Source organism: Balaenoptera musculus, chromosome 15 (genome assembly GCF_009873245.2).
Source record: "Balaenoptera musculus isolate JJ_BM4_2016_0621 chromosome 15, mBalMus1.pri.v3, whole genome shotgun sequence".
NCBI classification, from domain to species: domain Eukaryota; kingdom Metazoa; phylum Chordata; class Mammalia; order Artiodactyla; family Balaenopteridae; genus Balaenoptera; species Balaenoptera musculus.
The window spans coordinates 83446512-83472382 of record NC_045799.1 but is presented as its reverse complement, the minus strand read 5'-3'; the positions used below and the strand labels follow the sequence as shown (position 1 = coordinate 83472382).

Below are 25871 nucleotides of genomic sequence, written 5' to 3'. Positions count from 1 at the left end.
GGGGGTGGCTCTGGCCAGGCCGGCGGCCGCTCAGGAGGTGGGAGGTGCTAGACTCTGGGTCTGAGGTCCAGGGAGGGGCGGGGGGGGGGGGTTCTGGCAGGGGTGATGCGGCGGTGAGAGGCTCCAGGCCGTGGGCCGAGCAGCCTGGGAGGCGGGGCCTCGGGGCCTCGGAGCTTGCGAGGCCTGGTGGACGTTCAGGTGGAGAGCTCTGGAGAGCGGTCTGGCCTGCGGGCAGTCCCTGGAGGACTGGCGTGGAGGTAGAATTTAATTCTCAGGGCTGAGGCCCCCGACACAGCCCTCCAGCGGGCGATGGGTGGAACCGCCCTGCCTTGGGGGCCTTCACACTGGCTGCAAGCTGAGCACTGAACACCTGTGAGCCTGGACCCCCCGCTCCTCCCCTCCGGGTGGAGGTGGCGGCCTCACGGCGGGGCTCCCTGCGCTCCGGGACCCTGCTGTGCGCTGTCTTGCCTTGAACGCGGACTTCAGAATGGACCGCTGTGCTGGGTCACAGGCCTGTCCCTGCTGCACAAATCTGTACCCCAGCCTGCCTGCCGCTCCCCCGGTGCTCAGCACGCTTGCGCACACACGCGCACGTGTACACACCCACCCACCCCGAGCGTGCCCTTTACGATGTCACGCGGCCTTTTCAGCAGGACACCAGCTGACGGGTGCAGTGTTGGACAAACCAGGGCCCAATAGCCAGTCTTTCCAACGGGCTGAGCGCTCGCTGCTTCCCGGGAGGGTCCCGTCCGCACCCGCTTCTGCACACCCAGGGCTTGGAGCCCCACACCTGCCACCAGCTCATCTCAAAGAGAAAGGAGGGGGTGAAGTTGCAGCACATACTTTGTGCCGGCGCCCTTCCCGCCTTGGGTTCCATCCTTAGCCCTCGGGTGGGTGGTGTCGTCGCAGTCACGGGTGCTGAGCTGCAGCGTTTCCTTGCTGTTGGCAGGTCATGGGCCTGCACCTGTGGAGGTGAGCATCGTCAGGTGAGGCCCCGGGAGGGCGAGTTACAGGTGTCCCCATGGTCAGTGGCCCACACCTGTAAGCCAGCCCTTTGCAGCCTGGGTTGGGTGCTACCCTGGCGTTTTGCTGGCTGGGGCGTCCTTAGGCTCCTCCAGACCAGGGCCTGTGGGAGTGGCTTGGAGTTAAAATGCCAGTGTATTGAGCTGTCGCCGTTACGTCATTTCAGGTTTTTTGTCATAAAACTTTACCTGTTTTACTGTATTCTCACGCTAAGTTTAGTTTTTAAAAGCTAGCTATTAATGTAAGGCATGACTTCTCTTCCAAACCTTCCTCTCTGGGTCCGGGACTGTGCTTTCTGCCTTATGACCCTGGAGGAGTTGCTTCCTGTCTCTGAGCTTCAAAATCCCACCTGGGAGGTGGGAACGAGATTAGCGCCTGCTTCGTGGTGGTTTTGGAGGTTGAGAATCTGTACCAAGCACCTGGGTCGGTGCCTTACAGCTCAGCGCAGGGAACTTGGAACGTTGGCCATCGATCGGGCTTGTATTTGGGGTCTTACCCTAACTCATACTGATTGTGAAGTAAACGCTTAATATCTTACTGGGTCTCCTTTGTTTTCAGCCTGAAAACAAACGCACAGTGAAAAATACCTGATCTTTTAGTCATATGACGTTAAAAACCATGAAAACTTGCTTTAGGAAGTGTCATTTAAAATTATTGAAATAACATGCAGTGAGGCTGTAAAATACATTTTCTTTCCTAGGGATGAATTTAACATTAAAGTTCTTCAAGCTTTTGTGGAACTCCACGAGTTTGCCGATCTCAACCTGGTACAAGCCTTAAGGTGAGTGTTTCATCACCTGCTCTTGCGCAGAGGGAGGGCGGGTGGCCCAGCGGTGCCGGGTGACCCACTGGCAAGCGAAGGGCCTCTGCAGACCTACAGCCTGGTGGGGGGGGGAGGGGTAGGGGAGGAGGGGGGGGGGGGGGGGAGGGAGGGGGGGGGGGGGGAGGAGGGAGGGGGGGGGGGGGGGAGGGGGAGGGAGGGGGAGGAGGGAAGAGGAGGAGGGAGGAGGAGGGGGGGGAGGGAGGGGGAGGGAGGGGGAGGGAGGGGGAGGGGGGAGGTGGGGGAGGTGGGGGAGGGAGGGGGAGGGAGGGGGAGGGAGGGGGAGGTGGGGGAGGGAGGGGGAGGTGGGGGAGGGAGGGGGAGGTGGGAGAGGGGGGGGGGGGTGGGGGTGTCGGGCCACGCCTGCCTCCTTGTGGCCGCTGGTCCTGCGTTCCATTCATAGTTGCTTTGCTTTTTCATTTTGTGTGATATTTGACAGTTGTGGGCGTGCCTCTTTCCCACTTCTACGCATGATCTCAGTGCCGCCCAGGCACGGGCCCACTTTATGCCACATTTGGCCTTGAACACCAACCGTGTGGACACCCAGCGTGTGCCTGGGAGGGTGTGGGTTTCCTGCCATCGGAGGCCACCCCTGGCCCCAGTGTGCCCGACGGCCTTGGCTGGTCCTGGTCTGGCCCTTCTCCTCCGTGCTCTGCCCCAGCTCGAGCCTGTTTCCTCGTGGCCGTTCCCCCACCTGTGGACCAAGGTGGCAGCCATGTTGCTGTCTGACACTCGCGCCCCTGCGCTCAGCCCCTGGCCTCAGCTGAAGGACACACTGGCGGGTTCCAATCCTGCAGCCGTGGTTCAGGAGTTCTAGGTTCAGTGTTGAAAACGGCGTCACGGGGAGGTGCAGGCTTGGGGAGGCTGGGGTGCATCCACGCGGACTCTGTTCCTCTGGGTCAGTGTCTGGCCCAGAGCCGCGGGGGCTCCCGACTCGCTCCCGCAAGTGGGTGGCAGAGCACAGGCAGCGGCCGTGCCACTGTGTCCCGTGGGTCCCCGCGCTCCGCCCGCAGCCCCGGCCGGGGCCTCTAGGCGCGGAGGCGCCACCCAGCCGGGCCGTGGAGACGCGCATCCCCCCCCCCACCCCGGTTCTCGTCCCCCTGCAGGCAGTTCCTGTGGAGCTTCAGACTCCCGGGCGAGGCGCAGAAGATCGACCGCATGATGGAGGCGTTCGCGGCTCGCTACTGCCTGTGCAACCCCGGCGTCTTCCAATCCACGGGTGAGCGCGGGCTGCGGGCGCCGGGCACACGCAGGGGCGGCGCGCGCTGGGCCAGCGCTGACGCCCCGCGGCTCTGACTCCCCCCAGACACGTGCTACGTGCTGTCCTTCGCCATCATCATGCTCAACACCAGCCTTCACAACCACAACGTGCGCGACAAGCCCACAGCCGAGCGCTTTGTCACCATGAACCGCGGCATCAACGAGGGCGGGGACCTCCCCGAGGAGCTGCTGCGGGTGAGCCCCCGCGTCCCCCGTCCCCGATCTCTGTGCTCGGGAGCGTCAGGCTCAGCTCCAGGGCAGCGGCGCCAGGTCGTTTGTTTCACGGCGTCTTCACAGGGTCCCTGGGCCCCATGCTGGGGGGGCGACGCGGGGGCGGCCGTTCCTCCTCCACCTGAGTTTCCGCGCCCGCCGCCTTCCCTCCTCGCAGAACCTGTACGAGAGCATCAAGAACGAGCCGTTCAAGATTCCCGAGGACGATGGCAACGACCTGACGCACACGTTCTTCAACCCGGACCGGGAGGGCTGGCTCCTGAAGCTGGGTGAGCGGCGCCGGGGGCGGGACCGAGCTGAGGCCCCTCCTCCCGCGGCAGCAGCCCCCGCGGTGCCTCCAGGGCCTCCCCGGCCGACCGGAGGCACGAACGCTCCACGGAGCACCCCACGCGCCCGGCCGAGCGAGGCCATCCTGCCGGGGCCGCACGCAGTGCCCGTCCTAGCAAACTGCCCCCCCTAGTGTCCAGATAAGCCCACGGCAGTTTCTGTACCGGAGGCAGGCGCCGCCGCCCCGGAGCCTGCCGCCTCTCTTGGTTTGGTGTGGCTGATTTTTGATGAGTGGTTTAAATGTGCCTTCTTGTTGTTTTCCTTCTGCCTGTGGCTCCCACCTTTCTGTTCTGTGACGGGCTGTCCCTGCTTGTTCTGCGTTAGGAGGTACGTACCCAGTGGCTTCCTGCCCCTTCCCAGCTGCTCTTTCCTTTCTCTCTGTCGGTTTGTGTGAAGCTCTGACTCGGCTGTCATCCATCTGGCCCTTGTGGCTTCGGACGTGCTGGGGTCACCTCCTCCTCCTCGCAGGGGGCGGCGGCCACGACGCCCGCCCGGGGCCGGGTGAGGAGTGAGGGACCGGAGGCGTGTGGGGATGCCCGGAGGGAACAAGCTCACCCCTCCGCATCCTCAGGGCCCGAGCGCGGGACGGCCAAGTCACCCGCCGCCCACTAACCGGGCGGTGCACGTTTGCACCACCTGTGTGGAGTCCAGCAGCGTCTTAAGGACTTCATAGCCACTGACAGACAAGTAGAAGAGCATTTTTATTTTCTGGGCAATTTTAGGAATTGGTAGGGGGTTTTTACTCTGGTTGGGGTTGGGATTTCCACCTTCCCGTGACATTGGAGCCTGAGAGATCTGACATATCATCCAGGCACTCTGCAAACACCGGGGCCTACAGAGTTCTGGTGATTTTGTGCCTTTAACTGAGAGAGGATAAACATGGGCCTGGTGACAGTGTGGCGGGCGTAGGGGTGTGCAACACCGGTCAGCTGTTCTGATCTGGGGTCTTGCTCTGACTTTTCTCTGGCTATGCCAGGGTTTGGAAGAGTTCTGGATCTTTGCCTAAAAACCCAGAACCGTAGCCTTGGACTTGAATACCTGAGTAACCTTCCAGAGGCACCAGACTTTGAGATCCCATCCAGCCTGTGGTCCTGGGGTGAGGGCAGAGGAAGGTGCCCAGAACAGCACTCGGGCCCTTCCCGTTGCTGTGTTGCCAGCAAGTGCCCCCCTCGGGATGGTGACAGCACAAGCGGTCCTGGCAGCTAGTGTGCCCCAGTGCCAGTGGGGATGCGGCTGGCTCTAGAGACTGAACAAAATGAGTGACAACAGGCCTGTGACCTGGTTGAGCAGATAAGCGGGCCACAGCGTCAGTGCACAGAGCACCGTCACAAGCCGCAGGGCTGGCTGGCGCCCCGGGTCTGCTGCTTCCCTGCTCCCGAGGCCTCGCGCTCGTGTCCTCGTTAAGGCTACGGAGCTGGTGACGGCGCAGCTCACACCTGGAGCCCGGAGCCTCGGCTCCCGAGGCTGCTCTGCTCTCGGGGCTGTTAGCGTCCCCAGGGGGATCCCAGCACACTGGTGGCCCGTGTGCGCTCCAGACTCCCGCCAACAGTTCTGACACTGGCCGAGCTGCTGGGAAGGGTCACTGGGTGTCAGTCCCCGAGGGACCGAGGAGGCGGTCTGTGTGCAGGAAGCAGATGCGGAGGCCGCGTTGGGTTGGGCCTGGGTGCAGCGCCTGTACTTGGTGAGGGCACGCAGCCCTGGGCCCCTGCCTGGCCTGGACACTCGGGCAGAGAAGCCAGAATTGTGGCCACGCATGTGCTGGGATAGGAACGGAGATCACAGTGTGACCTTGCTTGGTTGTTTCTCATCGTGAAGTTAGAGGACACGGCTTTTTCGGGAGGCCCGGGTGCCCCACCAGAGCAGAGCTTGGTGGTGTCGCTTAATGCTGGTACGGTAAATACCATGTAGTCACTATGTTTTGCGAGTGAGTCCGTTGTGTTAACGCAGACAGGAGTGCGGTCAGAGTGGGGCTGGCGTGGAGGAGAGGCGTGCACAGTGAGCACGAGAGCGCGTGTCTGCTAACAGCCATGCCAGCAGCAGGGTGTTGACAGAGAGAAAGTGGGTGCTTATACTAGTCAGGTGTTGCCGGGCTCCTTCCTATAGGTGTGTGTGTGTCCCGCGTCCTGAAGTCCAGCTGCAAACACGTACATGAGCGGAGCCGCTCGGTCTCCTGCATCAAAACCTGATGGGGCTCGGAGACCAAGAGTGTCACCACCAGCCACCCTGAGCAGGGGCCCGGGGCGGGGCTGGGCTCAGGGGTCAACGCAGACCACACGCCTCCATCTTGATGCCCACTGCCCCCGGCCCGAGAGGCTCCCCTGGTCTCAAGAGCTGGACCAGGGATTGGGCTCCTCTAGACTTGCCACTGAACTTGGGCGCAGTGGGGTGGGAACCCAGGTACGAAGAGCCGAGAGGCCTCCCAGGGAACAGAGAGCCCGGATGAGCCTGCACGCAGGGTTCGGGGAGTGAGAACCCAGCCCACGGGTCCGAGAGACACGGGTTGGGGGACGCCTCAAGGGGATGGAGGCCCTGCGGGGGGGATGAAGGCTTCTGATGGGGGTGGGAAGCGAGATGGGGAGCTGGGGAATCTGGGGACCTTCCTTCAGGGCATGGCTGAGGCTTCCTCCCCGCATGGCCGCCCCGCATACCCAGCCTGCCTGCGGCCGTCACGAGGACAGACGTATCATCAGTGACGCAGGGGTGAGGGTCTCAGTCCCTGAGGACCCCTCAGTGGCACTGAATCTGCAGGCGGGGCTCCCTCTCTGCAGCTGGGTGTCCTCATGCGTGTCTCTTCCCCCCGCCCCAGATCTCCACAAACGTCAGGCCCTCGTGCCTCGGCCCTCAGGGTGACCTTCATGTCCCTTCATGTCCCCCCCGTGTCCCCAAGCTCCTCACAGCAGGGACCGGGTTTATGACCCTTGGCCATGAGGGTCTCGCCTGCCTGCATGTCCCCTGGGGAGCAGTGGGTCAGGGGAGCCGCTGCTTACCTTGTGCCCGTGGATCGTGGGCATCTGTCACCAGGCTCATGTTTTCTCTTTCAGTTTTTGTATTTAAACTTTGTGTCAGGAGCAAAAACTAGAAATGGAAACCAGTTTGTTTCTGCTGTATATTTGAGGGTAAAAATGATTTTCTTTTCCATAGTGTAAAGAGAGTAGGTGCAGATGAGCTCTGTGTGTGTGTGTGTGTGTGTGTGTGTGTGTGTGTACACGTGTGTGTCCCAGATCTTAAGAGATTAATTCAATCTAATAATTCCCTGGGCCAAGGCGTAATCGATTTTGATGGATCCCAGGGCGGCCTGAAGTCCTCAGTAATGTGATGATGGCCCTGACGTAACGGGATTAAGTCCTGGACAGACCGGCAGCGCGCTGACTTCATCCTGTTGTCATTTCCATGTGGGGAAATTAAGGCCATTCCTCACGACTGACTCTCCCAGGAAGCAGATTTGGGAAGCGCTCGGGTCATCGGGGTGCCGCGCAGGCGGGCGGGGTGCGTGCGGGGCGGGCCAGGCAGCACAGCACGGCCAGCATTGGGCTGAGTGTCGGGCGGTATGGGGGGGGGGCAGAATGTGAAACATTTTCCACGAGGAAGGAAACTTAAAACCCAGCTCGGCCCCTGTGGCATTTCTGAAAAGCGCACTAACTTGTGTAGGGCCCGCGCCGCCCTGACTCAACGGGGTTCCTCTGCTCTTAGGGGGGCGCGTGAAGACCTGGAAGCGGCGCTGGTTCATCCTCACCGACAACTGCCTCTATTACTTTGAATACACGACGGTAAGTGCAGGGCAAGTGCGGGGCTGCCCGTCCTCTGGGTCGCGTCGCGGGACCCTCCGCGGGTGCCGGCGGAGGCTGGCTGAGCGCTCTCCTCCCGCAGGATAAGGAGCCCCGGGGAATCATCCCGCTGGAGAACCTGAGCATCCGGGAGGTGGAAGACCCGCGGAAACCCGTAAGCTGGCTTCCCCGCCGCCCGCCCTGCCTCCCTCCCCTCCCCTCCCCTCCCCTTCCCTTCCCCCGGCGCCGGGTGACGGGTCGTGTCTGTCTCCACCAGAACTGTTTCGAGCTTTATAACCCGAGCCACAAAGGGCAGGTCATCAAAGCCTGTAAGACGGAGGCGGACGGCCGGGTGGTGGAGGGCAACCACGTGGTGTACCGCATCTCGGCGCCCAGCCCCGAGGAGAAGGAGGAGTGGATGAAGTCCATCCGGTGCGCCGGGCCACGGGGCGGGGGGCGGGGCCCGGGGGGCGGGGCCCGGGTGTGGGTGGGTCATGGGGTGGGGCAGAGGGGGCGGGGCCGCGTGGGAGAGGACCGGCCCTCCCCGCCTAACCGAGCTTCTTTCTCATTTTCCCCCCAGAGCGAGTATCAGCAGGGATCCTTTCTATGACATGTTGGCCACGAGGAAAAGGAGGATTGCCAATAAGAAATAGAGCTTTCCTGGCCTGAGCAGCAGGTAAAAGTAAACTCAAACCCCGCAGCAAAGAGTGACTGGGGGCCTCCCCGCGACGCCCTGGACCCCCGGCCCGGCTCCTCAGGGACGGCGGCCCCCGCTGGTCTCGAGGGGCCTCATGTCGTCCCTTCCCGCCGCCCTCCCGGCGCTGAGCGCATCCTTCTCGAAGTCTCTTCCAGCAGCTGCGCCTGGTGGTTCAGCCGTGAAAATCCGCGTGGCAGACGCGGGGTCACACGTGCTCCTTTGTGGCGGTGTTCGCCGTTCTGGAAGCCGCTGTTTTGTATCATAACAGGAAAGGAAAAGCTACCAGTTTTTTATTGAGTTTTTTTTTCTCAGATATATAGGATTATAGCTTTTATATGCCTTTTTATATTCTCAAATTATAATGAAAGATACTTTCTAACAGTAGTATTTTTAGAATGGCAGCTATAAATTTAACTTCTGGACACAAGAATATACTGTGCACTGAGAACAATTACATGTGTACACATATGCAGCCCCCGGGGGGCTGGGGGAGGCATCCCGCTGTGGGGGGGGGGCCCAGGGGAGCTCCTGGTGGAGGGAGGCGCACGTGTCCTTGACGACCAGCACTGGGCGGGGTAGGGCGGAGGCCAGTCCTCTGGGACCGTTCAGCTCAGACTTTGTGGTCCCACAGATACTTTCTAAAGAGGCAAATTGTTAAAATATAAATTTCGGTTTGGGGCATTTATCCTGTAACTTCTGAATCCCAGGATAGACAGTGTATATGTTGGACCACATGAAACTGCTCATGTTTGACCATTTCTGATCATGCCCACAAACAGCAGTGTCCTGTGGTCCAACTGAACACGTGGTTCAGACCAGCTGTGACCACTGTCTTCACTACTTAAAACTTGTTGGCAAAACGGATGCTTAGAATAATTTGACCAGATTTCTTAACGTAATGAGTAGACATATAAGGAGATAGAGATAACCTTATTCCATGTTTTCAGAGATTTGATCTTCCGTTATGGGGAGGGAAAAGAGCAGGCGGAGGGGGATGAAGAAGTGGAGCGCTTAGGCTTTTCTGTAAATAGTTTAAAACCCCAAATATGCACTGGTGGTGGGACTGCTGAAGATCGCCGACCAGGAGGTTGTCAGGTTGCTGGTGGCTGAATGAGAGGTGCTCAGTCGTGCGCTAAGGGCAGGCTGGAGCTGGGCCCCAGCACGTCGCAGAACTGGCCCAAGGGTGCACGGGTGGGCCGGCCGAGAGGCGCTGGGTGCTGGGACATTCGGGGCTGGTGACAGTTGCCTTTTTATTGGGAGCTTTATTTCCGCCGCCAGGACCCCCGCATGTAATACATAGGACCCCCTTGCCCACAGGGGCTGTTCCGGTGGAGAGTCCCTCCCCTGCAGGACCTCCTTTCCCTGCCCCAGCCGCGAAAGCACTCCCTCCGTTTGCACACTTGAGAGGTCATCACCTCTCCTGTGCAAAAGCAGAGTCGGAGAATGACAACCGCAGGCTGTACGCACTTACGTGGAGATGTAAAGAGCAGAAGGAACCGTTCCTGGGAGCTGCCTTGATGCCGAGACTGAACGGCTGTGGGCCCTCGGCCTCGGTGCAGCTGACCTTGACGTAGCGCTCAGTCACACCAGACTGCAAAGGGGTCTGCACCCGGGACTCTCCAACATGCATCAAACTGATTTTTTTGGTTCATTCCCAAGCTTTTAGGCTTTGCTACTGTACTGATACCTCAGATTCGAACCTCTAGTTTTGAGAAAGGCAAGTCAGCATTCTTGAAACACGTGACTGGCACATATGCAACTCTGGCCCCAGTCTTCCGTGAAAAGAGACGCTGCCCAGACCACCAGACCAAACACTGCTGACGACGACCCGGCAGCGCCTTCCCCTCGGGCTGGCCCCGTACCCGGGCTGCTTGGGGCTCCGGCTCCATCAGGATTTTGTGTGGAATAACCGGTCTCTCCTTTGTCTGACCCAGGTAGGACCCTGGGGATACAGGGCTTTCTGTCTTTCGGGTTTGCCTCAGGGTGGGGCTGGGAGAAGTGAGCGTAAGGAAACACACACCTGGAAGAAATCTGTTCCTCTGGCCATCTGTGAAGGAGCCTCGCCCAATGGCTGTTTGCCCAGAACAATGCAGAAGGCCATGGTGCTCAGAATCTGTGTCACTTGCCCTCGGAGTGTTACGTGAAATCGTGTAACTCCAGGTTTTGTGTGACAGCGTTAACCTGACGGGGCTGTGGGGCGCGGGCCCGGCTGCCTGGACCTCAGCGTGGTCCCCCGTTCATCCCCCTCCCCGCTCCCCCCGTCTGTGCTCAGTGCTTGAATTATCAGTCCCAGCTCTGTCTCCTCCAGAGACGGAGGGCAGGAGGCAGGGAAGGGGGTCGCCGGGCGGGAGACGGCGGCTTCCACAGCCCCACCAGCCCCCGTTAACACCTGGGGTTTAGTTGGCCCACCCTGGACCCAGACAAGCAAGTGTCTTCAGGATCACGGAACAGTTTTGAGCAGTTTAATGTGGTACCAGACTGAGTCCAAATAAGAGCTATTTATAGATGAAGCAGCATTTAATGCTGCATATAAAGCAATGCATATTTTTCAAGTTAAAATGCATATATCTACATAGATGTGCTTTGCTGAGAAGTTAGGTCTGTTGTAGACCAGAAACCACACATTGTGATTTCTTGTTTTATTTTTTTCTTAGAAAACATTTCTATTTACAGTAAATACAGTTAATATGTAAATAATGTACATATATAATACGACTTCTGGAGTGTTTGTTATTCAGTGTATATACTCCAACTTGCATGAAGAAATACCCTGTATCTATTGATATTTTGTTGTAAAGTGGATGGTGAAGTCGGAGAGTTGTATGGCTGTCAAATTGCAAATACTGTGTTGGTTAAATAAAAACGCACTGTTAAAACAAGATTGCCTGTGACTGGGTTCTTTAAAGTAGGGAGACTGTCGGGTCCAGCAGCCCACACCTGACTCTCCCTCACCCATTTGGGGTCTGCACCTCTCAGTCTGGGACTGAGAGCCCGTGGCTTGAGCTTTAGAGGTTTTAGGAAAGTGCAAAGAGAAAGAAGTCCATGAGAAGTGTCTGTAAGCAAATGGGGAAAACAGCAGTAAAAAATAAGACACGAAAGGTTTAATTTGCTGCCATTTATATACTATATAAATTTTACATGCTGTATATTTACAGTGGGGCAAGTGCTTTTTTAATCTTTAAAAAAACAAAGATCAAACTTTAGACATCTCTGAACAACACAAACTGTATAAACCATACAGATTATTCAGATACAAACTGTATTAAATACAGCTTTCCCCACTCCAACTCCTGATGCAGGACCAGTGAATTATAAGTGTATCACAGTTTGATAGCATATCCATATTAAAAATAAAATCACAGTATGATTTTTGTCTGTAACTAGAAACTTTAAGGGACCAAGCTGACAAGTCAGACTCCAATATCAGTCAAGACGAGAGACACTGTATAAAAAAGTGTTGTTACGTAACAAAAACATACTGTAGGCCTTACAAATAATGTTCGGATTATACATTCATAATGTAAATACTCATCATAACTGGTAAATTGATTGGAATAGTTCCACAAAGTTCAAAAACAGAACTTGTCTATAAAATACATCTTCAAATCTTGAATACAACTAAAATATGAAGCAAATTAGTTTCTAGTATCAGACATTACAGAAAACAGACGACTGCTCTCAAAAGTCGAGTTGAGAGCTTGTGAATCTTTAAATAAGTTTTTAAATTAAATATACACGCTGTCAGTTTGTACTTTTACTAATTCCATGGTTTCCCGGTTGGTCTTGCACCGGACGTCCGGCCTGGAGGAGCGTTACATGGAATACGAGTGATCAACCTGAGTCTGTGATTAAGCAGCATTTGAGATGTTCTAGTCCAGGGCGTTATTTTCAATGTGATTTATATACACACAGTCTTATTTTACAATGGTCAGCAGTTGTAGAAAGTGTTCATTTGGAATAAGGGTAATTAAGAAAAGGTGGTAAAAACTAAAAAAAAAAAAAGTCCTCCATGGTAAAATCTGTACAGTATTTACTAAAGAAGCACCACGCAGATTTGAACAAAGTTATTTTCTCTATTTATAATTTAAGCTGGGTTGGGGATGGCTTCTGTTGAACACGTTGAATCTGAAAGACAAGAGGCAGCGGGCGTTAGTTGGTCCAGAGGCAGGAGGTGGGAGCCCAGCGCCCCATGAGTCCCCCGGTGGGGGGGGGGGGCTTCTCGTCTTCATTCACGCCCTCCCCTCAGCAGGCGCCCCCAGGTCTCCCCGCGGGCGGTGAAGGAGCCGGCGGTGGCGCAGAGGCCCGCGGGCAGGGCGCCCTCTGCTGGGCGCGGTCCCGCCAGCCCGGCCGCCGCGGAGCCGCCGCAACCCGGCGATTCCCTTGCTCTAGGTAGGAAGAGGCTAATTCCTTAACGCGGCTTGGGTCTTCCCATTGAGGACACGCTGTAAAGCGTGTTAAATCAACTGCAAGTTAATCTCCTGCAGACAGTTCACGTAAAGCCCCCTTGCCGACTACCAGAAGTTACACGTTTGGACGAAATTCCCTCCGGAGAGCAACCCCGCAGGTGCGGCAGGCCCAGGACACCAACCCCACCTCCGGGGCCACTGAGTACGAGGCCACGAGGAAACGACACTCCAGGTTTTGATTTGCTGTAAAAAAGCACCCAAAACCCATTCCGATCAAACCAAGCCCGAGCCCTTTCAGTGCGCGGGGCGGGCGGCGGGCACGGGACGGGCTCCCCTCTGTCGGCCCCTCAGGTGGGGCTGCGAGAGGACATGGCTTCTCCATCTTTCAAATGTTTATCAAATGACTTGATTCTGAAGCTTCTGACCTGCCCTCACTTTCTTACAACGGGGGAGGGAGGGAGCAGAGCGACTCTGACTTAAGGGGCCCAAATCCCACCCCCCCCCCAGGACTGACTCCCCACCTGCTACCCCCGAAGCCGAGGCCCAAAGCTCCCTCCTCAGGGCCCCTCAGCGGCTCTACAAACCAACAGGAAGAACATACCGAGACGAAAAGAGCTTACCGTAACTAGTGAATTTTTTGTTTTGAGGCCACGTTTTCAATCACCTACAAAGCAAAGGTTAGGAAACATTTTAATGATGGTTTTGCAAAAATTTTAGTGCCTACGCTGTGTGTGCGTTACGTGACTACACTCAGAAGCAGTCCTCAGAAGCTTAATGTCTGTTGCCTGAAATCAGTCCTACACAAGCTGTGTCTCCAAGTGCTTCACTGAAAACAAGAGTTGAGGTGACAACTGAGGGCCACGTCCCCTCGGGCATAGTCCACTCTGACCCCAGTAAACCCATCAGCGTTTCAACATTAGGTGAGAACAGATCTTAGGCCAGAGAAATCGAGAGCTTGATGGCGCCAGAGAACAGGAGTCTGGAAGAGAGGTCAGTGGTCAGGGCGCCAGGACAGACACACGCAGGCCAAGAGGTCTGGCCTCCACCAGCCGACAGCGATGCGTGGTCTGGGCCCGAGCAGGTGGCCCTTCCCGGGAGGTCAGGACGGGGCGGGCGCCCAAGCCAGGAGCACACCAGTCATTGGGCGCCATCAGATTGAGGACAGGAAAGGGGCCACCCCCCTGCCTGCAGCCTCTGGAGACGCGCGTCTGGGCCACCACATGCCCACTACTGGGCTTTGCACGCCACCTACTGTCCCCCGAGCCAGCTCTGCGGGTGCGCTGGCGGCCTCCAGCTGTGGTCCTCACCAGAGACCTGCAGCCGGAAGGGGAAGATTCTGGCAAAAACGTAGAATCCCCGCGGACCTGCGCAGAATGCACACGAACAGCCCGTCTCCACTTCGCCCCAAGCACCAAGCAGACGTCAGCAGGGACTCATCCCCACCAAGTGCCTTCCCCGAATCGCTGAACTGTTCATGGGAAACCAGTGCGGAAATGCAAATAATTCCCCTCTTAACAAACACAGAGCAAGCCCACCGGTAGCGTCCCTCTCCTGCCGCCCCGACGACTCCTCACCCACGCCGCGCGCCCCAGCATGCCCCCGCCACTCAGGAACACGCCACCCCTTCTGCTCTCTGCTCCTCCCAAACGCCAGAGCGCTGCGCGGCCCTCTGTCCGTCCTCCACCACCCACCGTGGGACCGGGGCCACCGCACGGGACAGGGCTGCCCCCGAACAAACGACACCTCACCCGGGTCCAGGACGCAGTCGAGAACCCCGTGGCCCCTGGGCATCTAGGACAGCGGGCAGGGTCGCGGGGGTCTGCCTCAGGGGTCCAGGGCGAGGCCAGCACACCTTTCCCTGTGGACGGGCGGACGGGCGGGCCGGGCTGGGCTCATTGCGGCTCTACAGACACCTCAATTTCCCATGATTTTCATGTGAAATGAAATATTCTTCTTTTGACTCTTCCAACCATTTAAAAACGTCAAATTCTTCCTTACCGTCAGGCCGCGCAAAGACGGTGGCCAGTCCAGCCCTGCCCTAGGCCCCCGGCCCCCTCAAATACGCTCAGCACTCCTTCCAGGGTCGAAGGTCATCGGAACAGATGAGGAAGCAAGGGGGGCTGCTTTCAGAGCAATCAGAGTAGAAAAGGCTGGGAAGGTACAAGGGAAGACAGAACTGTGCAAAGCAGACAAGAATCCCAGAGCCCAGAGGCCTGCAGTGACCCAGGGAACCCCGTCAGGAGCCCGAGCCCCACCAACCCAGGCCTGAAGCGTGACGTCCAGCGAGCCAGTCACCAAACTGAGTTCTAGGTTCTACTCCCAATGCCAAAGGCTTAAGGATTCTGGAGAGAAAGAATGTACCACAACAATATTTCTATCAAAAATTGCTTAAAAACAGAAGTTCTGGTCCACAATCAGACACTCAGAGCCATAAATTCCAGAGGTTCCTGGTTCCGCGTAACTCAGGTCTCCAGTAAGCGCCGAGGCGGCACGGCTAACCATCGAGACCGGCCACAGCAGCCTCGGGCCAGCCGTCGGGCAGAGGACACAGGGCGGGGAGCTCAGAGGGGACTTACACCTTCTACGCCCTTTGAGGCTCCTTCCCTGTGTTAACCACCCTTTCCAAAGAAAAGAGTTTCTATATTCGCAGTTCCAAGTATGTCCTCTTACCCTGGCCACAGTCAGACGGATGACACCTGTCATCCCTGGTTTCCATCCAGAAATGTTTTGTTTTCTCACGGAAAGGTCCCACACCCTCCAGAGGCTGGCCGTTTGTGAGGGGGAAAGCGCTGTCCGCTCTCCGGAAATGGTCCACAGTCTCACAGCTGGCGGCCTTGGGCAAGTGTGGTTCTGAATCTCTAACCAAGTCCTCCGATTTCCTTGAGTGCCTCTTCTTCTTCTTCTTCTTCTTCTTGTGTCTGTGGAGGTCAGCATCAGAGTGCGCTACCGAAAGGTCTGAGTCCTGCTGATGCCTGCGGAAGAAAAAGCCAGAACTCAAACCACCGGAAAAGCAAACCACCCCAAGGAGAACTGGTCTTTGACTTTGATTTATACCCACTACTGTTGACACTCATTACGTGAACACAGGTAAACCCTTATCTAATGAAAAATGCGTTGTTTTCATTGTAATAATTTTTTAAGTCTGGGGTCATAAATTCACCAATTTCAACCTTTCCCCACCGATGCCCTTCAGCTTTGTTTGGGAGGGGAGCTATGGCCAAAACACCAGAGGAAGGATTTCATCAATTTTTCCTGAAACTAGTGGCTGAAGGAAAAAATATCTTTGCCAGGTGTCTCAGGCACATAGGAGGGAAGGTTGTTTGACTTCCTCTTCCTTCAAGTAACCACTATTTACCTGTGCCTTCTGGTAACCGTCTCCCAGGGTTTCGATGTTAAGAGGCACCCGTGTGTACAGCACACAACGCGCAGTAACTGTTTGTGCCCACCCCTCTCATTGTGGAGAAGTCATTTTCAAGAAAACTACTGACCAATTTAGCTTTTTAAAAATACAAAAACAAATGTCCCAATGAGATTTCAAACTGAGAAATGGAGACAGAAAACTAGACAGAGGCAAATGCAACAAATGATGTGTCTCAGCCCTTTGGGTCACAGGCACATTCAGTAGGATGGCGGCCTCCCATTTCCTGCCACACGGCAGTCACTGAGGTTGAAGGAAGTATCAGCAGACGTGAAAATATAACTACATCTGTGAATAAACATATTAACAATCACTGTGAAGTCAAAGAATCCCAAGTTTTATCTACCAAACACTGCACACTTGCTCCTAGAAGTTAAAAAGCACTAACTGAAAACGGCAAAATCATCTTAAAAGATGGTTTTCGGGCATTTCAAAATACCATGAGATAAGATCCAGCTTAACACAGAGGTAAGTTTTAGGAATCTACAAAAACAGGGAAGTCCAAAACCCACAGAGATAAAAAATACAAATCAGAGTCACATACACAGGACACAGCCCTTCGCAGGTCACCAAGCACACACACCCTCACCTGGAATCTCGGTCTCGGTGTTTGTCTTTGGATTTCTTTTTCTTCTTTGATTTTTTGTGCTTCTTCACTTTAGGCTCCTCTAAAGGATCCTTTTGTAAGCTTCTCCAGGCTTTCTTTTCTACGTGACTGTCATCATTCCCTACACTACCGTACCTCGGTTTCCGTGACTTGACGTCCTTGTGTTCGTGAAACCGACCGGCGAGGCCACAGCTGCTGTCTTCAGCCCCCAGCGCAGCCTTTTCGTGGGCGTGCTTGTCAGCGGGGTGCGGAGGGGGCGCGTGGGCCAGGCCCGCCCGGGGGCTGCTGAAGCGGTGCCGGTCCCTCTCTTTGGCCGCCGGCTCGTAGCCCTTCCGGCCTCTGTAGTGGTCCTTGTACGGCCGGCCGCCATAGGGCCCGGCTCGGTCGTACTCTCGCTCGGCGTGGAAGGGCCTCCAGTCCCGCGGCTCGCGGGCCGGGTACGGGGCGCACCTGTCGTGGTGGTACCTGCACCGCCCCCAGCGCATCCTGTCCGGGTAGTGCTTCTCCCAGGCCCAGGCGTGCTCGCCCTCGCCGTGGTGGTAGCGGCCCCACTCCTGGTCGGGGGCCCCCCTGCTCCGGGAGCGCCGGTGGCCGGACCTGGCCAGGGACCCGGGGCAGGAGGCGTGCGGGGCCGCGGCGCAGGGCTCGGGCCACTCGGACCGGGGCTGCTCCCGCCCGTGGCGGGGCCGCTTCCGGCGACGCTGGTCCTCGGTCCTGCTCCTGCTCGCCCGCACGCGCTCGCCGCTGGACGACCGGTCTCGCCGGCTGCGGTAATGTCCTCGGTCCACCTTTCTGAGGCTGCTGATTTTTTCCTGCACTGGACAAGCCTCCTGGACCTTCTGCCCGGCCTTACCATCTTCACCTCTCTCACCGTTACTTTGCTCGGGGACCCCCTCTGGACGGTTTTCTGCGATCCTGTCTAATTGCGGAGAGGGCACCCCATCTGCGGACACCCCTGTGCTTTGAGGGGGACCCTCCACATCCGTGCCTCTGTCCCGACTGCTGTGACCCAAGGGCTCAGGCTCACAGTCGCCCTCGGTACGTGACAAGGGACTCGGGCTCAGCCTCCCCGCTGCTTCTGCTGCCGCCGGGTCCTGGGGACACTCTGGTAACATCCCTTTCACGTCCTGGGACGGTTTGCTCTGATCATTTGTTAAATTCCCAGGGTCACACGGTTTAGGAAGCTGATCATCCCCGAGGGTATCCTTGTTGGTGTTACAAAAGGTGTTGATACTCGGCAAAGCCTCCTCGGGTTTTGCCAAAATGTTTTCAGAGACTTCTTCTTTGGTAGGTTTGATGCTGGGGTCCGAGGGCGACAAAACCTTCTTGAATTTGCTGCTAAGGCTCGTGACCAGCTCCAGGTTCTCACGGGAATCGGGAGCGGAGCTGCCAGCCTCCAGGTCAGCCTCAGGGTCCTGCGGAGGCCTCTCCTCTGTCCCAGTCGTACTGCAGCCCCACCGAAAGAAGGAAAGAAATCAGCATTTACTTGTTTGCTTTCTGGCTCACAGGGACAAACACTTGAAATCGTTCGTTTACTAAATATTTTATGGCTTTACTACATCTGGTTTAAACCTAAAACTGGGCTTATCATTTTTGGAAACGTCAAATTTTCTCATTAAATAAAAATGTAAAAATTTGTATCAAGCCTACCCCATTTTTCAGCAATAATAATTCTGCAATTCTAGGCGCCTTCTGTTTTCAGATATACTTCTAATTCTTAATAACTAAGTCTGGACCATCAAAAAAGTCAAATAACGATGGGGCTCTTACTTTTCCTTTGGATCCCTTTTCTCTGAATTTTCCTGGAGCCTCGGAGCTAGAGTAGCTACCTCCAGACAGAGCCAAGAGCTCCCTGAATTACCTACAGATTGTGAGGAATCACTGAGGCTTTAGAAACACTTTCTGTAGTAAAAGAACTCTGCCTTGCTTTTGATGGAGTCTCGAAGTTAATGAAAGCTGCCAGAAAGCAAGAAGAACCCTAAAGCGGGCCCGCTTTGCAGCGGGAAAATATCTGGGAGAGAGAAGACACGTGTGATCTCGAGCGTGGCAGTGACGTGTTCAAGGCCGCACGTGAGGTTAGGAAACGTGCGTAGCTGGGGACTGACTGCTTATACAATCACCTGTCGTAATTCTCACGCACGTTACATTTGAAGACAAACTAAGCCGGACAAGGATAGAGAAAGGAGGACAGCCATCCTGCCAGGGACTGAGTGTTCAAGTGCCCCCTCTTCACGGTCGACCGGGAGTGCGTGCGCTTTGCTCGTTTTTCTAAGTGAGCGTTCCTAACAGTGGTTCTTGGTGAGGGCACGCCCCCCGCAGGGCCCTTCTGAAACGGGGGGTGCATTTTTGGGTCAGCCCCACGATGGGGGAGCCTCACCAGCACCAGTGGGCGGGGGCGAGGCAGGCGGCCCCACAGAAGAGCCCACGTCCCAGCGTTCACGTGGGTGAAAAACCCCGGCTCTATTACTGGCCGCTTCACAGACACCGCTAGGGTGTCGATCTCAGGTTGGTCAGAACTTGGCCGCAATTCGTCCACCAGGAGGACGTCACGGCGCTGACATGCGTGACGTGACCTGTGCGTGGTGCCGAGCTGCTGGCCCAGCCCGTGTCCTGCGGTGGCCCCGCCTCCCGGCTTGTTGGCATGGCCACACGCCACTGCCTTCTGACCCTTCCTTCTACTCCCGTTACATGACGCTGAGGTCAATGCACTGACTTCTTTTTTTTCTTTTTAAGTGTGGAGACAGAGCATCTTAACTAGGAATTTAATTCAGAATTCTAAAGGGAGCAAAACAAAGTCTTCGCTACCGGACAGTCGAGAAGCCCTGCGCCACCCGCTTCACACCTCCTCCGGCGCCTGTCACACGGAGGGCTGAGTGGGACGGTGCCGGCGGGAGGCTCCACCGGGGGCTGCGGACGAGCCCCAGAGAGGAGGCCCTGCGGGAGGGGGGGCGTCAGCTGGACTAACAGACCCTGTACGTGTTTACTTTACTTTCTTAAAAGGAACATGAACGAGTTCGACAGATCGTTATTCAAATCATTCCAGGGTCCAAAAGCTTCACCGAGACTTCCGCGAGCGGCCGCACCCACAGGCCCTGCTGTGGCTCCCCGGCCTGCGTCCCACGGCCTTGGGACAGTGTCCTACCTCGTCTCATCTGTGCAGCCTTTCCCTTTGCTGCTGGGTTTGAAGGTCTCTAAGATTTTGTCTTCTGGGAGAGGTGGCAAAGGAGCGGGCATCAACTACAATAAAAAACAGAGAGATTTCAGCTCCGGGGGCCACCTGAAACCCAGCCACGTGACCCGCCAGACACGAGGGGGGAAGCAAAGCCCGCCCCTGCCCCGCCCGGTGCAGGCTCACCTTCCCAGGGAGACCGTTTGCCTTAGAAAAGGGGTTTTCTGAGTGTAGAGCAGGCTGGACTTGGCAGGTGGCAGCATCCGAGGGCAGGCCGTTTTCTTTCGGGTCACTGTCCGTACTGGTAGCACCATTTAGAGCCACGGGCTCTCGGAGCTCGTGCGGAGAGGCCCCGACATCTTCGGCCTCCGGGGCAGGGGCGCACGCACTCTCGGGGGGACCAAGACCGTTCTCCTTGCCGAGGCCCTTCGCCTCCTCGTCGGACTCTTCGGACGACTCGGCACCATACGGGACCAGCACGCCGGAGCTCAGCTTGGACCTGCCGTTCATCAGAGGCTCAGGGCAGGACTCCCTCAGGGTGATCTGCTTTGTGACCTTACTAGACGCGGGCATCACGGGGGCACTCGAGGTAGACTGTATTGCAGAAGAAGTGGTAATGGTAGAAGACGGGGCAGGCTTGTTAGGGCTCTCCAAAGAATTGCTGTGAAGGGTAGGCTGAGACTGACCTTGGCGCACAGGTAACTTGTTGTGAATACTGATCGTGATTTTCTGTTTCTTGGGATGTTCTGGAATAACTGAAGGCCTGTTAACTGACCAGTTCTGAACAGACGTTGAGGCGTTAACAGGGCCAGTCCTACTGACATTGGAATTCCCGTTAGGACTTGACATGGAGCTGCTCGGCGTTTCCTTCAAGGGTCCCGTCCCATTTAGATGAGGTGGGTTCTGGAAACAAGCAGACCACAGCCAGGTGAGAGCCCCAGAAACAGTCGCAGACTCAGAAACCTGAGACCGTGGGCCTCTCCCACTTTGGTTATCTTTTTCTTTTGTGAATAACGAGTTTCACGCACCAAGAAAGCCCTCCCCCTCTCCTGTGGGCCTGCCCACCACAAACCTTTCACAGGGCACAGTTTTCTGAGAATGAATTTCTGGTGAACAGGGACCACTCTTTTTGTCAGAGAACAACACCCAGACCAAATTCTTCCTGCTCCAATTTGACAGAAAGAAGCAGGTCCCTTTGGGCATGGAGTCACACAGGTTCTCCTTGCATGGTTTCCAGGGAGCCCACCGCAGTCCGGGCAGAAGGGAGTGCCAGCCACGGGGAACTCCCACGGGCCAAGGCAACAGGCACGTGGACAGACACGCTCACTAAGCCATCCCTGCCCCCATCATCTCCGACTCCTGCTCGAGCAGTTATTTTGCTCCAGATCCCAACTTTTGCTGCTATAACCCAGAAGTGGCAAACTGGTAGTCATGGGTGAATTCTGACTCACAGATAAATTCTGTTTGGTCTTCAAAATGTTTTCTTAAATATCTGAATTAGTTGCTATCCTAACACTGGAAGGCTTCATAGTTAAAAAAAAAAAAAACAACAAAAACCAAAAAACCTCTTGAAAAAGCAACAGCAGTGGCCCCTCCACACAGGGCATGTGCTCTCCAGCTGGCCGTGTCCTGAGGCCTCACGCAGGCAGCGCCCAGTGCAGGACCTGCTGCCTTAGCTCCCTAAGCCACTCAATCTGTGAGTCCCTATCAAATTGAAGGCTGTTACGACACTACGGCACAGGTGACAGGATTATTCCAAGGTGTATACAGGCTATTCCAACAAGTCCAACATGTCCACAATCTCAACACCTACGTCAAGCAAAAGGCAGGCCTCCACTGAGGACTCGGGGCTTCACGCGAACCAGGCGTACCTTCCACTCCCCCCGAGAAGCCATGAGGGAGCGTGACCAGGCCCAGCTGACGGCAGACAGAAAACGCCACATGCCTGAAAGGGCTAAACGGACACGACTGAAGTGTTCTTTTTGTAAAGGCGTCACTTTCCTGGAGGCCAGCATTAACCAAGAATCCCCAAACATTTAATCCATTAAGTGAATGGAAGTCCAAGGTGGGAGCTAAAATCTCTAGCGTTTAAACAGACTTACACCAGACTTTCTTCTTGATCCTTGTGTTCATACTCAGGGATTTTCTGTATATTTGAAATATAATAAACAGCTCGAATAAACTTTTTGGCCAAGAAATTCAGTTGTAGATGAGGTCATGACGACCACTGCAGTGTTAACTAGAGGGCTGGAAAGGTGAACATGAAGACGGCATTCTGCCGTGGAACGCTACCTGCATCATGCGAGAGGGAAGCTGTGCTCCCATAAACCCGGACGCCGCCTGTTTGCTGCTGACAACCCGCTGGCTGACCACCGGTCGGGGAGAGGACTGGCCAGGGCTGTGGGCGGAATGACTAAGTTCACCTCCGTTTTTCACATCGTGGGACCTGGGGACAGAGAGTGACAGTGCTCAAGGGACACTGGGACACATGGGACGTCTCCCCCAAAGAGATTCATGTACACCCCACCCTCAGGTAACAGGTGACACGACGCGCAGAGCTCCACGCAGGGTCCCCGTCAGGTCCAGGCCAACGCCGGGTGCTCAGATCGGGAGATAACAGGGTCACTGGGCAAACGGTATTTTGAACTGTGGATTCTGAGGATGCCACTATCTGAAAGCTACTGTTCTTTAATTTTTTAATTTTTTGAAAGGTATTTTTCTTTTCTTTTTTATTTCTATTTTTCTAATTGTAAATACATACCATTGTAGAAAAATCTGTAATATCCTGAAAAGTTAGAAACCAACAAAAACACTGTGCCTCCCCTCACTGCTTCGAGGCGTCCACTATTCAGATTGAGTGGATTTTCCTCCAGGCTTTATTTAGCCTGTACTGGTTTCTTCAGTATCAGTGTGTAAAATTTCAAACTGCTTTTCCTCCATATACGGAGCACTCTCTCATATCATTTTAAAAAGCTTTATAAAAATCACTTTTAACAGCTGCATTGTATTCCATCATATGGATTTGCTACAATTTATATGATCTTCTGCTATTGATGGAAATTTCACGATGTTCTTAATTTCCAGCTACTACAAATGAATACACTGGAGCACACATCAGATTGCTCCAAGGCCCTACGTTCCCAGAAATGGAATTAGCGAGTCAGAATGTGCAGCAGCAGCAGGGGTGCTGGCGCTGGCCCAGGCCTGGCCCAGGGAGGTGGCTGGCCGCCTGTGCTCAGTGCCTGAGAGGTGACCACACCCAGGTACTCAAGAGTCCCCTTCTCCAGGCCTCCGCTCACTGCCTCCCAGGCCCCCTGGCCCACCCGGTTTGCCACCAGCAGCAGAAGCCCACCCTCTGAGACTACCGCCTTCCCTTTCTTCTGCATGTTTCTTTATTAACCTGCCGAAGAGCTGGGAGCTAAAGCAAACTCATGATCCACACTGAAAACCACCTTCCTTACTCTCCCCACCATCGAGATGCTGTTTAAACAAACAATATCGAATTTAAATATGTTGATGAGAGGAAGAGAGATGACATAACAGAAAAGATGAAAATTTGCTTTCCTGACAATACCTGATATAAAAGAGAACATAAGCTTGTTGACTGAGTACCGATCTAATATCACTGGTAGATACGATGGAGTCATTCATTTGGTACCAGAGGCCATTGCTAGCCTGCAAAACAGCCAATAAAAGAGATATTAGATACAATTAGGTAAATAGGGAACACCAATCCACAGACGTAAGAAAAATGGGCTTTCACATTTTAACTGTAAAAGCCCCACCTTTCCTCCCCAAAATGCCAGGGCTATCTTACAGTGTATTGTAAAAATACTTATTAGCAAAATCCACAGAGCTTACTTTTATGTAGCAGAAGTAATGGCCAGCATGGCAATTAAAACCAGTGTGTACCAGTACTGCATACAAAACATAAATGATCGGTTCTCCATTTGGCTGAGACATATACGGTCGAATATCAAGATACTCAGGATATTTCACATCCTACACAGGAATGGAAAGAGGAAAAAGGAACATCATTTCTGAAGGTGCAGGTTATCCCATGTGCACAGGCACAGGAGACCCCAGAGCACTGCACCCTATGTTCTGGCAGAAACCCAACACACTGAACCTCATTTCAAAAGACAGAATTAACCTGGAGCACACCTGAACCTAAGTGTGTTTAATGCAATCCCACTGTATTCTTTATTTCCTTTAAACAAATAAGGATCCACGTTAAGTGAATCCTCCAAATCCATCAAAGGAGATGGTAACAATCACAACTCTGGATTTGAGAGTCCAGACTGTCTTATTTTTATTTTTAACAATTCAGGAACAGATTTCTTTTGCATGTTACTGGATTTCTGACCACTTTCAATCTTCAGAAAGTGGGAAGAAAATGGGAAAATTCAGTATACTACCAGTCAGAAAACAAATGAATAAACAAAATAAGCTCTGATGAAAGAATGGCAAGATCTGACTGGGAACCCTCTTTGGATTCAAATGACACAAGCTCACTCCCTGTAGCCACTCGTCACCTGCACTGACTATGAAGCCCAAATGAAGATAGTAATCATCAATTTATCTTCAGAAAGTCTAGCCAGCTAAAGGATATAGAAAAAAGCACATACGCTCATAAACACACATACCAAACTACTAGCTCAATTCTTTGACATTTTTTTCTACTACCAAGTGCTGGAAGAACTTAGAAAATCAGATAATAAAACTGTTCAATTTAGTTGCTGACACTTAAGCCTTGAAAGGCTCAACATAAATGGTTATTAATAATATTATCTACATACCTTAGCAATTTTTCCACCAGTAAAATTTGCAAAACGTTTCAGAGAAAGTGTAAGAACATTAGAAGATCTGTGTATAGTGAACCTCTTTGAAGCTGGAACCATCTTTTTACACCTTGGAAAAAAACAGAAACAAATGTTTAAGAAGATTAATATGGGGTTTTTTAAATCTTTCCCTTGTTATTCCTCTGAAACATTCTAAATTAAGTTTCCAAAAGAAGGCTATGAGATGAGAAACACCACCCTTTTCAACCAACAGTGAAAATATTAAAATTTAAAGTACGGGGGAAACTGCTTAATTAGCATGAAAGAAAAAGATAGGACAGTTCTGAAATGTCAGGTATGATAGGTCACTGATATTTTTTAAATTAGATTAATATAAGTTTCTCTCAATTCAAAACAAACTGAAAAACTGGCTGGTATAATACTGTGAAAACTAAGCCCAGATACAAAAGGAAGAAAGTAAAGACTAGAAACGTCCATGAAGTTTAAAACAAAGGAGAAATCCCTATGGTCTTGGGAGGAAAGGGAGCCTTGTCCCCCCACAAAATGAACCCAGGCACACCTCATGTTATTACCCTTTGTAGATATTTCATTTTTCACAAATTGAAGGTCTGTGGCAACCCTGCATGGAGCAAGTCTACCGGCACCGTTTTTCCAACAGCATTTGCTTACTTCGTGTCTCTGTGTCACATTTCGGTAATTCTCGCAATATTTCAAGCTTTTTCATTATTATTATATTTGTTATGGTGACCTGTGATCAGTGATCTTTGATGTTACTATTCTAGTTATTTTGGTATTTTTTAACAGTAAGTATTTTTAAATGAAGGTCTGTACACTGTTTTTTAGACATAATGTTATTGCACACAGACTACAGTATAGCGTAGACATAACTTTTCTGTGCACTGGGAAACGAAAAAATTCATGTGATTCACTTTATTGTAAGGTTTGCTTTATTGTGGTGGTCTGGAACCAAACCCGCGCTATCCCTGAGGTCTGCCCATATTCAATAACAACACTTACCTGTGTTACCTGACTTAAAATGAAAATCTACTTAAAACATATGATAACAGGGCTTTCTTAAAATAGGCTCTCTTGGGACTTCCCTGGTGGTCCAGTGGTAAAGAATCCACCTTACAATGCAGAGGACGCAGGTTCGATCCCTGGCCAGGGAACTAAGATCCTACATGCCGCGGGGCAACTAAGCCCGTGCGCCACAACTACTGAGCTTGCATGCCTCAACTGGAAAGCCCGCGTGCCGCAAACTACAGAGTCCATACACTCTGGAACTTGCACGCCACAATTACGGAGCCCAAGTGCCCTGGAGCCTGTGTGCCACAGCTAGAGAAAACC

At 54.0% G+C, this 25871-nt stretch overlaps 2 protein-coding genes across 9 annotated transcripts in view; one reads left to right on the top strand and one right to left on the bottom strand.

Moving 5' to 3' along the window:
- Positions 1-11001, top strand: part of CYTH3 (cytohesin 3) — a 96436-nt gene extending 85435 nt beyond the window's left edge. Inside the window, exons 6-14 of one of the 2 annotated variants that reach the window (XM_036826452.1) lie at positions 1724-1804; positions 2950-3062; positions 3150-3298; positions 3492-3603; positions 7352-7428; positions 7529-7600; positions 7703-7857; positions 8006-8101; positions 9440-11001. In XM_036826452.1, coding sequence (XP_036682347.1) covers positions 1724-1804; positions 2950-3062; positions 3150-3298; positions 3492-3603; positions 7352-7428; positions 7529-7600; positions 7703-7857; positions 8006-8078 — 832 coding nt within the window. In that variant the 3' untranslated portion in view covers positions 8079-8101; positions 9440-11001. Of the gene's footprint in view, positions 1-1723; positions 1805-2949; positions 3063-3149; positions 3299-3491; positions 3604-7351; positions 7429-7528; positions 7601-7702; positions 7858-8005; positions 8411-9439 lie in introns of those variants that run through there. The other variant, XM_036826451.1, reaches the window with a different exon arrangement.
- Positions 11002-11241: 240 nt separating this feature from the next.
- Positions 11242-25871, bottom strand: part of USP42 (ubiquitin specific peptidase 42) — a 41918-nt gene continuing 27288 nt past the window's right edge. For 2 of the 7 annotated variants that reach the window (XR_005016576.1, XR_005016580.1), the window contains 10 exons: positions 24522-24633; positions 23584-23724; positions 23297-23397; positions 22015-22168; positions 19909-20625; positions 19696-19790; positions 16536-17999; positions 15199-15500; positions 13149-14678; positions 11242-12247 (listed from right to left, as the gene is read on the bottom strand). Coding sequence is in view for 2 of the 7 variants with exons in the window: in XM_036826837.1 (XP_036682732.1) it covers positions 12207-12247; positions 15199-15500; positions 16536-17999; positions 19696-19790; positions 19909-20625; positions 22015-22168; positions 23297-23397; positions 23584-23724; positions 24522-24633 (3127 nt within the window). In the remaining 5 variants the exon portion in view is untranslated. Of the gene's footprint in view, positions 12248-13148; positions 14679-15198; positions 15501-16535; positions 18000-19695; positions 19791-19908; positions 20626-22014; positions 22169-23296; positions 23398-23583; positions 23725-24521; positions 24634-25871 lie in introns of those variants that run through there. The other 5 variants (XR_005016578.1, XR_005016577.1, XM_036826838.1 and 2 more) reach the window with 5 other exon arrangements.